The 17,253-nt window shown below is 34.2% G+C and overlaps 2 protein-coding genes across 2 annotated transcripts; both read left to right on the forward strand.

Moving 5' to 3' along the window:
- Window positions 1-6: 6 nt before the first annotated feature.
- Window positions 7-7,087, forward strand: LOC127161689 (H-2 class I histocompatibility antigen, D-37 alpha chain-like). The gene is made up of 6 exons (XM_051104399.1): window positions 7-554; window positions 4,600-4,845; window positions 4,982-5,221; window positions 5,836-6,114; window positions 6,298-6,423; window positions 6,734-7,087. The coding sequence occupies exons 1-6, from the start codon at window positions 401-403 to the stop codon at window positions 6,760-6,762; spliced, it is 1,074 nt and encodes a 357-aa protein (XP_050960356.1). The 5' UTR covers window positions 7-400; the 3' UTR covers window positions 6,763-7,087.
- A 1,816-nt stretch (window positions 7,088-8,903) lies between these two features.
- Window positions 8,904-15,400, forward strand: LOC127161693 (H-2 class I histocompatibility antigen, Q8 alpha chain-like). Its single transcript, XM_051104404.1, has 5 exons — window positions 8,904-9,049; window positions 10,402-10,632; window positions 12,164-12,442; window positions 12,590-12,727; window positions 15,321-15,400. Exons 2-5 carry the CDS (start codon window positions 10,413-10,415, stop codon window positions 15,398-15,400), a joined length of 717 nt encoding a protein of 238 aa, XP_050960361.1. The 5' UTR covers window positions 8,904-9,049; window positions 10,402-10,412.
- The last annotated feature ends 1,853 nt before the right edge of the window (window positions 15,401-17,253 follow it).

Raw genomic sequence — 17,253 nt, forward strand, 5'->3', positions numbered from 1 at the left:
TTGCTGAAATTTCTAATTCTGTTTATGTTTTCGAGTTAGATTGAATTACATTGTGTTAATGGTAGACCATCAGGTGGCTGGAGCTCTTAATGTGGTGGGATACATGAAATATTAGTGTACAGCATTTGAAAGCAACATTTATTTATTTATTTGTTTGTTTGTTTGTATTTATAATCATTGTGTGGATTTAAACATTTTACAAAACATAAAATCTTGTCTGTTGTAGTCAGGTTCAGGGCTGCGTTTCCCAAACAGTCGAATGTTCCGTCCTTATCAATAGAGTTCAATAGAACTATAATCGCTCTTGCGGATGGCATATACGGCTGGAAAACGAAAGTGTAGTTTCATCAGAAACCAGTGAGAGGCATCAATGCGATCAATAACAGCTGGAAGATCGTAAATGCAGATCTGTTCAGATCGCGCGTGTGAAATAAAACGGACAAAAACAGTTGTTGTGCTGTCGTTTAAAACGTTTTCTGTGAGGAAAAGAATGTTTTGGGGAATTCTGTTATTTCCTTTTCTTCTCGTTTCTCCCCAAAGCAATGAGAAACAAGGTAAGCACAAAGTTTTTGGTCAAGTTTGGGACTTATACAGTTACCTACTAATTCTAGGCGATGTACTGGTTTGGATAAAAAAAAAGAAGAAGATTGACTGAACTGCATCAATAAGCGCTTGTTTTACCTTACAGACTTAAGTCAGTTGTGTTGACAAGTACAATGCTGACATTTAAAGCAAACCCGAACTAAACAGTGCTCATCTGCTCACATATCAAAATCAGCCATTATAAAAACTGCAGATTCTTATTTTTATTCTTTATTTTAATATTAGTATTTATTTGTTAATCCCTATTTAATCCAAACTGTATGAATGTTATTTGCAAATAAAAAACGATAATGTTGTTCAGTGTTTCCGTTGTAAGTTTCCGGTGTATATTTTGATTCTGTGGTTGTTTTCTCATTCGGGGTTGATACGTAAACTTTGAAAGCTGTCCGGACGCGGCTGTGCGGAAAGTGAAGTTTACCCGCGGGCATTTACAATCTACCCGGCTGTAAAACATGCTGGGGTAAATTGTAACAATTAGCGGCCAAATCATGCAGTGTCCTTCAAAATAGTTTATTGAAACAATCTAAAAGGACAATACGAGACAATGTCTCTCTTTCTGTGACTGACCACAGCTCAAATCCATTTTCTATTTTGAGTCTGGAGTGCGCGTGTGTGTGTAAATTATCGTGCCTGCATTTGGCACATGATCTAACCCACACTTCCTTTGGTTTGGAGCTGCCAAATGGTTTTATATAGACAACATAAAAGCTCTCATCAACTGATGTCTCATAATTCTTACCACTGGCTTTCAACAGTTTTCTTTGCAACTGACCTGACATGACCTTTAAAAACTCATGAAACCCTTTGGTTCACTATAGTACACTGTCAGGAAAAGAGAGGCTTTTACATTTTAGGGGGGCTCAGCCTCCAATGAGGGTACAATAACAATAAATAATTGACTACTTGACTACTAGGGGTGGTATACTATACTTATTGCAATATTCCACTGTATTGTATAGATAGGTATAACATTTGATTACTGAATAACCAAATACAAGTCTTTCTGATCTCTCTCACACACACACACCTGTACAAATACAAAATTTTACTGTTTGCATTTCTAGTACAAGCCTCTTTCCTTATCTGAAGTATGCAAACCTCTTTGCCACATGCACTAGCAACTATTGAAAGTTACATTTTCAAATGAAAATGGCAACATAATCGTTTTATGAAGTATGCATTTATGTGCTTCATTTTCGCTGGAGGAAACAGCTGTGGTGTGATGAGGGGTGAACACAGCGAAAACGTAGGTTACAGTAGATGGGGAACCAATTGCTCCCCCATGATATTTTATATACTGTATTTAAACTGCACAGATGCAGATATTATAAAAATCTATCGATAAACAGACCTTGTTCCTTGTTTTTTTTGCTCTGTGCCACAGCGGTCTGCGAATTGAAGAAGGCGCTGAAAGAAAGACAGGGAGCAGGGGCGGATCTAGAAAATAATTTTTAGGGTGGCAAAGGGGTGGCAACTCCAAAGAAAGCCCCCATGGGTAGTTTTTGGGGATTTATAGTCTGACATACACAGTTGTGTTCACAAATATTGCATTACCATTAAGTAATCATCTATACTGTTTAAAATTAAAAATAAATAACAACATTTCAATGTCCATCATGGCACCAAGTCAATAAACAATATAAAAAAAACTTCAACAGGTTATACAGTAAATGTTTCTGATCTTGTATCACTAAAGAAGACATGTGATTCTATTAAATTACTACTTAGATGGTATAAATCACGTTTTAGTGCAAATTTAAGATGTTAATGTTGATGATTTAATGTTCATTTCCTAACATTAGAAAGAAATATTATAATATCAAAGCACTGAAACTGGATCAGTTTTGGAAACAATGTTTGATTTTCTGTTATTAACAGAGGTGGGAATGTCTGTAATCACCCAGAACACATCAACCATATAATCTAGCAACACCCCAGCAACTGCATAGCAAGACCCTAGCAACCACCCAGAATATCCTAGCAACTAACTAGCAACACTTTAGCAAACATCTAGAACATAACTAACCAAACTATTTACGTTTTTAAACAAGTCTTAAGACAAGCCAGCATAAATTTGTCTTTCAAACGTTTCAATCTAGTTACTACAGGTATTCTTAAATGATTACACACAATTCAAATACAACGATGACTCTCCTGCCCAGTGAACACTCATGAGATCAATAACACTAACAAAAAAGTCTTATTAGGAATTAATTTGCAACTCAATGTCTATTACAGTATACAACATAAATTAAATTTCAGATTGCTAATTCAGCAATTAACTTTTGGGAAAAAAATATTTTCATTTTACTACTGTAAAGTAATCTTGCATATGAAAAGCACTAGAAAAGTTCAAATAACAAAGAACTGCATATGAACTTGGTATGTGCCACAATACAGTACAGTAAAAAAATTAAATTTAAAAATTAAATTCAGCATCTTCTGCACATTTGGCAAAATTTCATTATAGTATACAGTATTAGTATACAGTACTATTTGGTCTCCTGACACAAGACTATATCTCTAAGTTGTCATTTCTCAGTTTTGCAAAAATGCAGTAGACTACACATAAAAAATGGTTACAAATAAAATTTGAGTCACACTTCTGAATGTATACAACATGTACTACAGTTTACTGTACATATAGAATAGTGAAAAAGTTCCATCATCTAATATACTGGTACTGTACTATAATTATGTGTAAGTATAATACCAATGTAAATGATTCGTTCATTTCTCTCCTCTCAGTTGTTGGATGCAGAAATTCTAATTGGTGTGTCATCATTTTTGCTACTTAATGTTTAACTTACTTATTGTTAAACTTTTTGAGAAATGTGTCTGTTTTGAGAACTGAATGAATGGTTTGGGAATATAAGCCAATTAACATCAGTTACATTGTGTTAACAACTAGAGAAAATTGCAATACGACCAGATGCTTACCTAACTCTGCTGTTAGTTTCCGTGATCGGCATCTTCTTATTGACTTCATGCTATTATTGTTTCGTCGGATACGGCAAAAAAGCCTATATCCATGATGAAAGTGGAGCGAGCGGTCAGAGAATCGGATCACCAAACAATTACGCGGTAAATCTCAGACATATCCGGACGGGATCAGATGTCTCAGAGGACTTCTGAGTTAGCCGAGAAGGAATAATTATCTGATTCACGAACAAATTTAAAACAATTCGTTAGTGAACTGGGCCGCGCTTTTTTTTTTTTTTTTTTATTTAAAACGAACCGGTTCATAAGAGTCATTTGTTAATGAAGCCGAATACAGCGAATTCAGTAAAGACGTGTTTTTTGCCATTATTTTGCGTTACACTGTCATCGCTGCGGCGGAAAAGTAGCACATGAAACACTGCTTACATTTATATTTTATTCTGTGATTATTGCTGGGGTGGCACAGCTTTTTCTTAGGGTGGCAGTTGCCACCCCGTGCCACCCCGGTAGATCCGCCACTGACGGGGAGGAGCCGATCGAAGTCTGCTGCAATTCTCATATGAAATGTGAAGGGGACTGAGGCGATCACAAATTCGTGTACAGTTTACGGAGCTAATCGCAAAATTTTAGGGTGGCTGAGTAGTCAGTTTAGGGGGGCTGATCGTGTCAAAGGTCAGGCAAATTTGCACGTGTATCTTGAAAAGCCACGATTTGGAAAGTGCTACGCCACGTTTTTCTGCCATCTAGTGGTTAAGAGGAAAGTAATATCAAAGGCGCCTTTTACCCCGGGGCGCCTATAGCCCCGTTGTACCCTACCAAATTGCACCATTTGGTATTTTGGTACTAATATGCGCAAGTGTACCTTTTGAAAAAGTACCGCCCCAATTTGTACCTTTTTTTTTCTGAGAGTGTATGTTCTGCCTTAAAACAAATGGTGCAGCTGATTTTACATTCTAGTTTAAGAAAGAACTTATGGCTTACTAATGGTTACTATCTGACAGGGGAAAAGCTTTGCTGCTTCCTTTCATTGTGGTTTGTGCTTTTTGTCTGCTTCAGAGAAACACTTCCTCCACTACATGTATACAGTGCTGACCAAAGCAGGTCCATTTCCTGAGTTCAGCGCTGTGGGTGAGTCTGACGACAGACGGATTGCTCACTACAGTATTGAAGAGCAAGGCTGGATAAGAGAGAATCTGACTGTAGATGACTGGAATGAAGCTCCAGAGCTGCCTGAAAATAGTGACTGGTTCTTGAATTATCTATATGATCTGTCAAAGTGCAAACGCCATGCAGAATGTTCTGGTGAGTTTAGTGCTTTTATCAACATGTAATCAACATATGAAAACAGAAAAGAAAAGGAATGTGTAATTTCATCAAGTAGCCACTTTGAGCATCCCTATACATCCATTTAATTATTTATGCTATTCTGTGATTGTAGAGTTTCATATACTCCAGAGAATAATTGGCTGTGAGCTGGAGAAACTTAATGGAACAGTGATGAGTCTGAGGGCCTTTGATGAGTCTGCATATGATGGAAAGGATTTTAGTACCTGTAAGTACGACCTTCTTCATTGGATAGATAAAGACATAGAAACCAAAACGGATCATCGAACTGGACGAATAGATTTCCTCATGAACTGCACTAAGTGGATCTCCACATTTAACAGCACATATAAAAGTAAGTTCTGATTGCATTACTTTAATTAGCTCATGTGTGTTTGTGTTTTTGACTCTTTCTAATTTTGTCTTGGTGCTTAGGTTGTTTGTCATCATCATAATCACCACTGAAGACACTTTAAACAGTGTTTAAAGTTAAAGCAATGAAAAATCATATGTTGCCATATCCAATGTGATTTTGTTCTCAGGAAATGAAGAATACAATTTTTTCAACTTAAAAGTCAACTTAAAATAATTTGTCACCCCACTGCCTTAAAACTGTAAGTTCAGTCAACTCAAATAAGTTTAGTCAACTTGAAATGTTAAGTTGTACAAAACAGATATTTGAGTTGACCAAAACAAACCAAACCAAAAATTTGGTTTGTTAAACTTAAAAGCTGGGCTTGTTACCCAGCTGCCTCAAAATTTTAAGTTGAATCAACTCAAATATATTAGTTGTCACTTGGTACAACTTAACATTCCAAGTTGACTAAACTTAAAATTTTGAAGGCAGTCAGGTTACAAATTATTTTAAGTTGACTCAACAAATTGTTTTTTTACAGTGTGACAAAACAGAAGGCAATTACAGAAACTTTAATGTTTGTTTGTTAATTCCATTATTACTTTCTGCTCCAGGTCGACCAGATGTTTATGTCTTTGCGAGAAAAGCTCCTGATCATCAAAACAAGCTGAATCTGACCTGTCTGACCACTGGCTTCTACCCCAAAAATGTTGAGATGAACATTAGATTGGACAGAAGTGTCCTTGGGAAACAAATATTTTCTGAAATCAGACCAAATGCTGATGGATCCTTTCAGCTCAGATCCACTGTAAAGATCGACAGAAATCACAAAGGATCTTATGACTGTTTTGTCATTCACAGCAGTCTGACAGAACCAGTTTCAGTAGAATGGGGTAAATATCATCACAAATACAGTCACTCACATATTTGTAACAGGAGAACATGATAATACTAAAATAGATTAATGTTACGGGTCACAAAAAAATTAAGTTTAAAGTGCCTTAATGCATTTCAATAGTTTATAATGTTCATTAAAAACAGTTATTATAAAAGTTGTTCTTATTTTCATTCTGCAGATGGAAAATGTTCTGACTGTGAAACAGTACCTTCACATTCGGTTGCAGCAGGAGTAGCAGTAGCAGCATTTCTAGTTTGTCTCATTGTGATTGTTTGCTGCATCTACAAAATCAGAAAATCAAATGGTGAGTTATAAGTATTCTGCAGAATCTTTGTTGCATTAAACCTCTTAATATCCTTGTTTTAAGGACATATGTATGAACAAGGGATGGACAGATTAACAGTTTATACTGTTTGACAGAACAAATAGAGATTTTGATGATTTTCTTTTCTTTACTTTTTTTAATGAATTAATGAATTGGACATTAGATTATAAAATTATAAGAAATGAATGAGAAGTGTGGCAACAGTGCAGCTTGACATAAACATTTATGAGAACATAATATCTTTATGTGTTAAAGATGCAGTTTTGATGATATGTTGTATCTTTTCTAGGTGCACAAGGTTACCAGTGGGATATATAAGATGAATATTTATGATTTTACAATTACTTTTTTAAATCATTTATCCAAAGCTCTGTTTACAAATGAGGACAAGCAATCAAACCAAGAAAAGAGCAACAATAAAAGTGCTGTGACAAGTCCCAGTCAGTCTAATGCAGTATGCAAAGTTTTTTATTTTTAATTTATAATAAATGAAAAGAAAAGTAATTGGATGAAACAGAAAAAGAATAGAGAGTTCCTTTAAAAGAGAAGAGAAATTTTTCTGCATTTGAGAGTTTCTTGAAACATTTCAAAGGATGAAGTGTCCCTAAAATGTTTAACATGAAATGTAGTTCTTTATTCTAATAGTATAAATCGGACCAAACTGATTACTGTACAACTTAATTTATTAAGCTGATAATGAAGAAATGATGTGATGATGAAGTAAATCAGCAGCACTGCAAAAATAATGACTTTCAAACTTTTTTTTTTTTTCCCCTGTACTGTCATTGGTTGGACAAATATCTGTAGTCCCTCCCCCAAACTTATGCCATTGGTTGAGTCAGATGTTGACTCAAACAGATCAATGTCTGTTACAAAGTCAAACTACCAGTGACCTCAGAAAACTGTTCAGAGCCACAAATTATTTGCTCATAAATTTGTTGCATTAAAAAAAAATCTAAATAAAAAATTTAAGCAGACACCAATATATCGAGATGCAAGTAATAATAATAATAAAAAATTCTAATAATAAATAATAATAAATTCTTTCTAATAATAATAAATAATTATCTTTAATTAAATTACTGACACTGAAATAATTTTTAACTTCTATTTGTAATAAAATTGCCATATAAAAGTCATATTTGTCTAATAACGTATATGCAGTAGACCAAAAGAGTTAAACAGAAATTTTTATAAAATTCAGGAATATTTCTATTGCAATTGTTACAGTGCAAATACAACCTGCAGCTCCTGATTAGAGTGAAAAACAAAATATAAAGACAAATATATTTTATTTATTACAAAATACCCCAAATTGCCAAAGCAAATAAAAAAAATATATATATATAAACTATTTTATATACATATTTTATATTTTGCAGACATCCTGTAATGGGAAAACAAATAATAGAGAATTAAGCACACATATTGTTGATCATTGCAGTATCAAGCTAAAATGCGATGTATGGCCATGACATACATATGTTACCATGTATAATTATACTTTATGACAAATTCCAGGGTGTGTGTGTGTGTGTCTGTGTAATTCCATTGTAATTTATGATGTTGCATTGATTATCTGTGTGTCTATAATGTTCCTGTAGCAGCTAGTCATGATCAGTGTTAGCAATGCAATTGTCAGAAATTTGATTTCCAGAGAAAACATGTAATGATCAAATTTATAAGCTTGAACACATTGTTAGTCTCTTTGATAAGTGTCTGACAAATGCATAAATGTGCCTCTTAATGTTATGTTCAGTGTGCATTATCAGAAATAAATGTCTTGAGTGTGAATGTGTGTTTATGTACTGGACATGGAGCAATATGTTATATATGGTAGAAAGATATATATATATATCATGTGATGAGCTTCGTATCTTGTATTATATTCTTAAATGAAGTGTGTGATTTCACCAAACAGGATTGCAAGTGTTAAACTCTTCAAGAACATACAAGAATGTATATTGTATATTATAAAAATAAAAAAAAATCATAGCTTTTGTCATTAGTATTTGAATAAAACATGTTTCTGATACATGATCTCTTCAGGTTCATTTCAGTTCATGACACACAGTAATATATCTCAGTTATTCTAGACATTGTTTGAAGCTTTAAATTATTTGCACGCTTCTCATGTTTATTGCCTTCTTAAGACAAAACCATTGTATTTCTCTCTGACAGTAACTTAAAATGGACAGCTTTTTATGGTTTCACTTTTCCCACAACATGATGTGTCACAGGAATGAAAACAAAGGTGTAATTTCATCCAGCAGCCAATAAGAGGCAGCAATGCTCTATGGAGAACGAAGTCTTACTATTGTTTTTGCTGGTCACAAAAATTACCTACTTTATGCTGGATTTTTCACTTCCGTTTAATCTGTAGGACAACTGAACTTTTCTGTCCATTTAAGGACTTTTTGTCATTTTGGCTCTTTGAAGGCAGTTGCAGAAATAAAGCGCTCGGATCTCGAGGCACAAGCAGAGACGCGTTCAGGGCTCATCTAGAATGAAAAATGGTTCACACGCTCTCATTTAAACACTATTTTCTTTAAAGGCGTTTGGCTTTCTTATCCTTGTCTAAGTGATGCGCATGAAGGTAAACTAGGTAAGTCTATTTGTTTACTTTTGATCCGCAACTGAGAATAACAGGTCTCTATTTTTTTATAACAGGTTTCACTATTCAATGAGACGCGTTTTCAGCAGTTTCTGTTCGGGGTTCATGAAAAGTCGTTTATAATTTTCTTAGCACGTTTGCCATTCCGTTACAAAATTGATTAGACACCACACTACTTCTGTGACGTGAAGGCAAGTAAGTTTAATTGGGACTTCCCCCCAGTCATCTCAATGGCAAAAGTATGAACTTGAGTTCACCACATCTGATAAATCAGCTGAACAGTGATTATTAATGGGAGACCATGCTTTTGCATTGCTTGGCCAGAACTGTTAGACCATTAACAAAACTGGCATAGTCTTCCAGTTTCTCTTAAAGTAGTTTCATCTGAACCTGATTTAAATCTAATTAATCAAAGCTCTTTTTGCACAGTCTTGTTTTCTAAAAAAAAATTACTCAAAGTAAGTATAAGCTTGAAACAAGAAAAAAAATGTGCTATTTTATTCACATTTCTATATTATTCAAGTTTATTTTTTCTCACCAAATGAATATTTGTTCTTGTTTCAAGCCTAAACTCACCTAAATTTGATTCATTTTCAGAAACTAATATCCTAAGTCATTTTGATATCAAGTAAATGCATCTTGATTTAAGAATATGTATATTTGTACTGGAAAATCTCTTTTTTTTTCAGCATATGAACTTTTAATCTAGAGTGGAATCTCATATAATGTATGATTTCTTGTTTTTTATAGGCCGATTGTTTTTATGCACTTTTCCATGTTTATTTTTGTGTGGTTGCTTTCCAAAAGTGCTTTACAATAAGAAATATAGTGGAACAGAAAAGGCATACTGTAGCGCCACTCCCAGCCCTTGAATTTACTGATTTTAATGACTGTATAAAATTACTCAGTAAAATTACAGCTAACATATTATCTATTATCTAAACCTAATCAAAATGTATTGAAATAATAGCCTAATTATAAAAAAAAAAAAAAAAAAAAAAAAGTTAAACAAAAATAACTAGTCACATTCTCAAACCCTTTGGTAGACAAGCTCTGACACTAACAGTGACTAACCATGAGACTAACCAATAGAAAATTAACACAAACATGTCAAGGAAGCATTGCAAACAAGAAACCGTTAATATATGAACACGGGGAATGCATGACGAGAACAACTGCACAAACAGGTGGAACCGATCTAGAATCTAGAACCAGAATCACAGCATGGCTTAATGCACTTATTAAATCACAAAAGGTTTCAGTTTAATTGATTTTATTCAATATCTATGAAAAGAGTTTTTGTCACAGTCAAAATTATTTAAATATATTTTTATGTTTTTCAGAGAGACATTACATGCACTACATCTTTACAGCCCTGACCAAAGCAGATCTATTCCCAGAGATCACTGTTGTGGGTATGATTGATAATAGACGGATCTCAAAAAACGGTACTGAAGTTCCAAAATGGACAAGAAAGATTCTAAATGAAGATGACATAATCTGCACTCCATGTGACTCTGAAGACTGGTACATGGAACAGCTACACATTCTGTCAAACTGTACACAGTGTTCTGGTGAGTTCAATGCTTTTTTCTTTTTCCTATGAAACTGTGTGCATATCTTACTGTAAGCTTCTCATCTCTGTTATTCTGTGATTGTAGAGCTCCTCACATTTCAAAGAGTAATTGGTTGTGAAGTGGAGAAATTTCCTAATGGAACAGTGAGTCTGAGGGCATTTGATGAATATGGATTTAATGGAGAAGATTTTATTGCCTTTGACTATGACACTATGCAATGGATTGTTAAAAGTCCCAAAGCCAAAGAAACCAAAAAGAAATGGGACATTCAGACAGGACGAAACCAATACATCAAGGATTATGTTGAGAAATGCATGAACTGGATCTCCACATTTAACAACACATATAAGAATATGTTTCAATCAGTTCACTTTGTTTGGACCTTGTGTGTTTGTATAGTTCAGGTATATTCCACGTTATGGAGAAAAAAATCTGAAATTCTTATGGGAAAAATCATAGGAAAACATCTTATAAATCCTATAGAATGACGTTTCATGTAAGGGGTAGGTTGAAGGGTAGAGGATAGAAAATACAGTTTGTACAGTAGAAAATCATTACTGTATGTCTATGGAACAAACCCATAAAACATGGAGAGTCAACATGTGTGTGTGATGTTGACAAAATACACAGAAGCAGTTCATCATCATTCAGTGACAATTAAATACTAGGGCCATTCCGTGTCAACTCAACCAGAGGTTCCTGGCTTAAATTTGTGATTTTGCTAATATTTATTTTGAAGAATGATAGACATGTATAGTGATGAAAGCCAAAATATTAAATGTCATGGATGAATATTTACCAAGTAATCCACTATTTTGCAGAGCGAGGTCAAAACGGCAATTTTCACCTAAGATTCAGAGTGAAGTTACATGGGGGTAAATATGACTTCAGAAAGATGGCAGTATCATCATCTTATTTTTACTCAAACATTAGTAGTAAAATCTGGTGCCAATGCCAATGGTGACCACTCAAAAATGGGGAAACAGCACTTTTCAGGTTTGCATGCCTGTAACTCAAGAAAAATTAAAGATATCTTAATGCCATTTTAAATATGGGGTCTTAACAAACTTTCCTTTTGGCATCTTTGTTTTTAATGCCCTAAGAGATTCGGTTCCACGGATATTGGAATTTCAATATGACTCCAGGAGTAAATTGTTAAAATGTACACATTTTCAGTGGTCGAAAACCAAATGTTGGTCACTCTTATTTTATTTAAACAACAATGTCTATAAAAGAAATTTTATAAAAGGATAAAAATTTTCTGAAACTCTGGCTGCAGTGCTGTCGTGTAGCTGGTGAAACTGGGGATTTTGGCTTGTGACGACAGAGTGTGCGCTATTTTTCAGGCACACTCTGTCGTGGCCAACATGGCCTTATGGTTAGGGTTATATAAAAGTACATACTCATGTCTTTCACAATACATTTGACTTGAATTCTACTTTGGAATATGACACAATATTTTTTTACTGCACAAAAACCAGAATACATTTTTGAGAATGCTTGTTAATTGCATTAACTTCTTCTCCAGATTCACCAGATGTTTACATCTCTGCGAGGAGAGATCCTGATGATCACAATAAGCTGGTTCTGACCTGTCTGGCCACTGGTTTCTACCCCAGAGATATTGAGATGAACATCAGATTAAACAAATCTGTTCTTGACAACCAAATATGTTCTGAAATCAGACCAAATGCTAATGAAACATTTCAGATGAGAACCAGTGTGGAGATTGACAGAAACCTCAAAGGATCTTATGACTGTCTTGTCATTCACAGCAGCCTGAGAGAACCAGTGTCAGTAGAATGGGGTAAATATCACCATACAGTCAATCACATATTTGTAGCAGGATAATATAATGCTGAAATGTTAAGAAATGTTTAAAAAGTTTAATATTTTATGGTGATGATATATAATGTGATGGTTTGTATTTGTAATTATTATTTTCATTTTGCAGATGGAAAATCTTCTACATTTAAAACAGGATTTCAGTGGTCTGTTACAACAGTAACAGTTTCAGTTCTAGTTCCAGTTGTAGCAGTTCCAGCTCTTTTTGTGATTCTTTGGTGGTGCAACAAAAAGAGAGGGTCAGATGGTCAGATATTCAGCATGATCATTCTAGCTTTAAAGCGCTTGTTTTTAACAACACCTTGTCACTCCCATCTCGTCACATTTTGACTCTTGGTCAGGACCCTTTGGCATCATTTTTCGACGTGCTGGGTCCTTCATGGCTTTAAATAAGACACCCTTGGCGTCAATTATATATTGGGTAATAATGTTGCCATTATTGCATATTGGGGTGTGATTTTTTCAATGTAAACAGTCGCAACAGTTTTATTTACACTACATTATTTACACATTTAAAAGCACTTAACCCAACCCCTGCCCCTAAACCTAAACATTTGTCAATAAAACACAGGACATACCAGGCAGATACAGCTACAGTCATAATTTATTTAAAAAGTATTAACGTTAATATTTCAAGTCTTCTGAGGCAAAATGATTGATTTCATAGAGGAGTAGACGTGATCGCCATTTCCGTCCGCCATAAAGCTCAGTCTGTTTGTGTAAATTAAAAAAATGCTGCTAGAAGAAGTGTTACGTTAGCCTTGGTTGTGAAATTATTAAATTACTTTTTTTTTTTTTTTTTTTTTACACATGGTTAAAATATGTGTACTGTAGTGGTAACTACAAAACTTATAGTTGAAAATTCTTTCTTTCATAAGGCGCTGCCAGTGACAGGCTGTTGCACACATAAAATGCAACATTTTTATTCTGGCAGGGAATGATTTATATTAACATTACTACAAAATAGAACATGATCAGTAAACTTTAAAACGTTAATCTAAATAAATTTAATTACACAAATCATGTAGGCTACAATTTCAATTTCTTTATTGTGAAAAAAATCTAACTTTTTTTTTTCTGTCCTCTGATAAGCATTGTTATGGGCTGCCATACCCAAAAGCATCAATGCTTTCTTAGGATACATTTGGGAAATGCAGCCCTGTTTGAATGCACTGTCTGAAGTGAGTGAATGCTCTCTGTGATTAATTGGTTCTGTCTTGCAATATTTGTGTGCGTTCAGATGAGCAGGAAAATAGTTATATCCTGCACAATTATTCACTAACATAGTTTATACGTCCAATTCAATGCATACTGTACACATTATTTTTTTTACTAAATATACAAAATCAAAATCACTAGTAATAAAACACACCTTAGCATCGATACTTTCAATACTCGGATCAGTATCAATATATTGATACTTCAGATTCCCTACTTTTGAATCAGATGTGATTCAGCGCGTTAACGGAGCAGGATCATTTTCAGCGACTATACCTTATGTTTTATTCTCTTCTTCGCTTGAAGAGATAGTATGCCTTCAGAAGACTCAGAATCCAACACAGCATGTTTGTAATACTTTTATATTGCTTGTTTATGGTCAGTTTCTATAATAAATACCTGTGACTGTACTTATATTTGCCTGTTACATGTTTTATATTGTTCAGATGCATTTTATATTGTTTTACAAATGCATTCAAACCATTAAATTATGGCAAACAACTGAAATCAGTGGAGGACCCTGCGTGTCCAAAAGGGTTAAGGCTAGAAGGAATACAGCTCTAGCTACAGGGTGTCACGCTCAGACGAAGCACACGAACAACGACGTAAAAAAACGAAAGGTATTTAATAAATCCAACAGGGAACACAGGAGACACAGGAACACAGGATAGTAACATTAACGTCCGACAAAGCAAGAGGGGAAACACACGCTATATATATACACAGACTGATTACAGACACAGGTGTTGACAATGAGGGAGAAACCAAAATACACAGAACTGCAGGGGAGATGATGGGAGAAACCAACTAGAAAGTCCAGGGGTGTGACACAGGGTATGCGCACATCAATCTAACGTAATTTTTGTCACACTGTACAACAATAATACTGTTTTTGTATTATAGTAAGGGGTAAGTTTAGGGTTGAGGTAAGTGTAGACATTTAAAAAACACAATCCAATAGGTAGAACAATTCATTTCATTGTTAGTTCCTGGTCAGAGCTGTATCCCTTCTAGCCACAACTGTCAAAAAGCGACGCAAAAGGATCCCCTGATAGCGCACGTACATCTCGGAGACGTCTATTTGACATCTGCATTTACATCTGCAAGACGTAGTTTGCTCATCTGCAATACGTCTATTGGACGTTTCATATCAGATGTCAAATAGACGTCTATTAGATGTCTTTAAGATGTTTATGATTTAGAAAGTATGTAGAACTGACATCTTACAGATGTCTGCTATACGTTTGTACACAGCAGATGCTTTCCAGATCAACAGATCTTGAACAGACATCTTGCAGACGTACGTGTGCTATCTGGGTCCTGACCAAGTGTCAATATGTGATGAGTGGGGAGTGAGAACGTGTTGTTTTTAAATATCCTTGTTTAAAGACATTTTAAAATTTATGGACAGTGTATGATGGTAGAAATATGTAAACATGGTGATGGAGATTTTGATGATGGTGGATGATGGTTTAATGACAAAGTTTATTTTGATTTAATTTGACACAGGCTTCAAGGTACAGTTATCCATAAACAAACGTGAAGTGTGAATAAATATATGTAAATTTAAACCTGTTTACAAGAACATAATATCTGTTTTAATACTGTAGAATCTTTCCTAGGTCTGGGAAGAAAACACCATGGTTATGGTGCAGTGAGTGATCAGATACAGCTGACCAGTTCACAGTACAGCGTGTGCTGATACGTCTGATGAAGAGCTCAGTGTTGCTGGATCCGCAGAATAGGTTTTTCATTTCTACTAATTCTGAATGGACGCTGTATTCTAAACATCCAGCTCTGTTCAGAAAGAACAGGGCTGTTTGTTTTCAGTTCATGTTCTTTTTTTCTGTAAGCATTTTTCGGTAACACTCTACCAGTGTTGGGGAGTAACTAGTTACATGTAATGGAATTACATAATTTAATTACAAAATAAATGTAATTGTAATTAGTTACAGTTACTGAGAAAAAATATGTAATTAAATTACAGTTACTTTTGAAAAATGCCAGTGATTACAAAGGGGATTACATCTGATTTTTTTCACACACCCACCCCCACTTACAGATTTAAATATACTTCTTTTAAATTGCATTGACTGCATTAACTTTATTTTTAACTTTATTTTTTAAGATTTTTCCAAGGCATTGTTAGACGCTAGTGTTTTCTGTCATAACTATGCAAACATTTGATTTCAAACCCAGTATCATAGCTATTAAACTATTTCTTGTTATGATGTTATTTATGTTATGACATATAACACAACTGCGTTCATGGTGACCGGAGTTTGATTCCCGCCTGAGGTCCTTTGCCGATCCCGCTCCCCTCTCTCCTCCCAGCTCTTTCCTGTCGTCTCTCTACTGTCCTATCACAATAAAAGGCATAAAAAGCCCAAAAATATAAGTAAAAAAAAAAAAAAATCTGAATTTGTGGTGGCTGTGCTTTAAATTAAATTATTACACAGACTCATTACATTACTCAGACTCATTCAGGGCAACTTAAGTGCTATATGCTTGATATATTTTCTTGGCGGAAGCTTTGTGTTTGGTTAGCTAATAAAATATTAAAGCTTAATTCAATATTATGTGTACAATTTCTTAATTCTGGTATCCTGGTATCGTGGACTTGCTCTATTGTTGCTGCCATTTTTTGTACATTGTAATGGATTATAAGATACCTAACAAACTAGTACTTCTACTTAATTATTTATGTGGTGAAATGTTGTGTAAGAAAACTGGTATGACTGCACTGTATCCCTAAAATGTCTAGTTTGAACTTGCCGTTTGCTAACAACTGATTTCTTTATGGAAGCTTTGCGTTCAAATATTTCAACTCAGATCAGTGTTTCATGTCTAAGTATTTTGACACGATATAATCATAATTCAAGTGAAGAAGGATTTTGAAAGTTTGACAGTAATCAGTGTTTAGTACTACTGTAAGGTTAACTCTGCCTGGTTTAAATGTTTCAAAATGATTAACAGTTGAAAATATTAGAAATTTAGAAAAGTAATCAAAAAGTAATTAAAAGTAATGTTACATTACTTTAATAAAGTAATTGAAATGTTACATTACTTATTACATTTTAAATAAAGTAACTTGTAATCTGTAACCTATTACATTTCCAAAGTAACCTTCCCAACACTTCACTTTACAATATGGGTGCACAAATATGCATTAATTCATGCTTAACTAATGCAGAGATAATCATGAGTTAATATATAACTCATGAACAACTAAACCATTTATTAATAATTATTTCATCAGCAACAAATGAACATTCTATATGATTCATAGATTAAGTAATCAATAAACTGTTATTAGTTAAATGTGTCATAATGTAAAATTTCCCTAATAACTTATTTTATTATCCAATAGTGTAAATTCATGTGTTAATTGCCACAATGGGTTGAAGCCACGCATTTCATCTTCCAGTTGTCTGCTTTAATTAATCATTAGATAATGATTTGCAAAGATATCATTATGTTATGACTTTACTTGTTGAGGCACAGAACTATTAACTAATTGTTAAGTAATATGTCATTGTGGTTATGGATTTAGAA

Source organism: Labeo rohita, unplaced genomic scaffold, assembly GCF_022985175.1.
Source record: "Labeo rohita strain BAU-BD-2019 unplaced genomic scaffold, IGBB_LRoh.1.0 scaffold_717, whole genome shotgun sequence".
Lineage (NCBI taxonomy): Eukaryota > Metazoa > Chordata > Actinopteri > Cypriniformes > Cyprinidae > Labeo > Labeo rohita.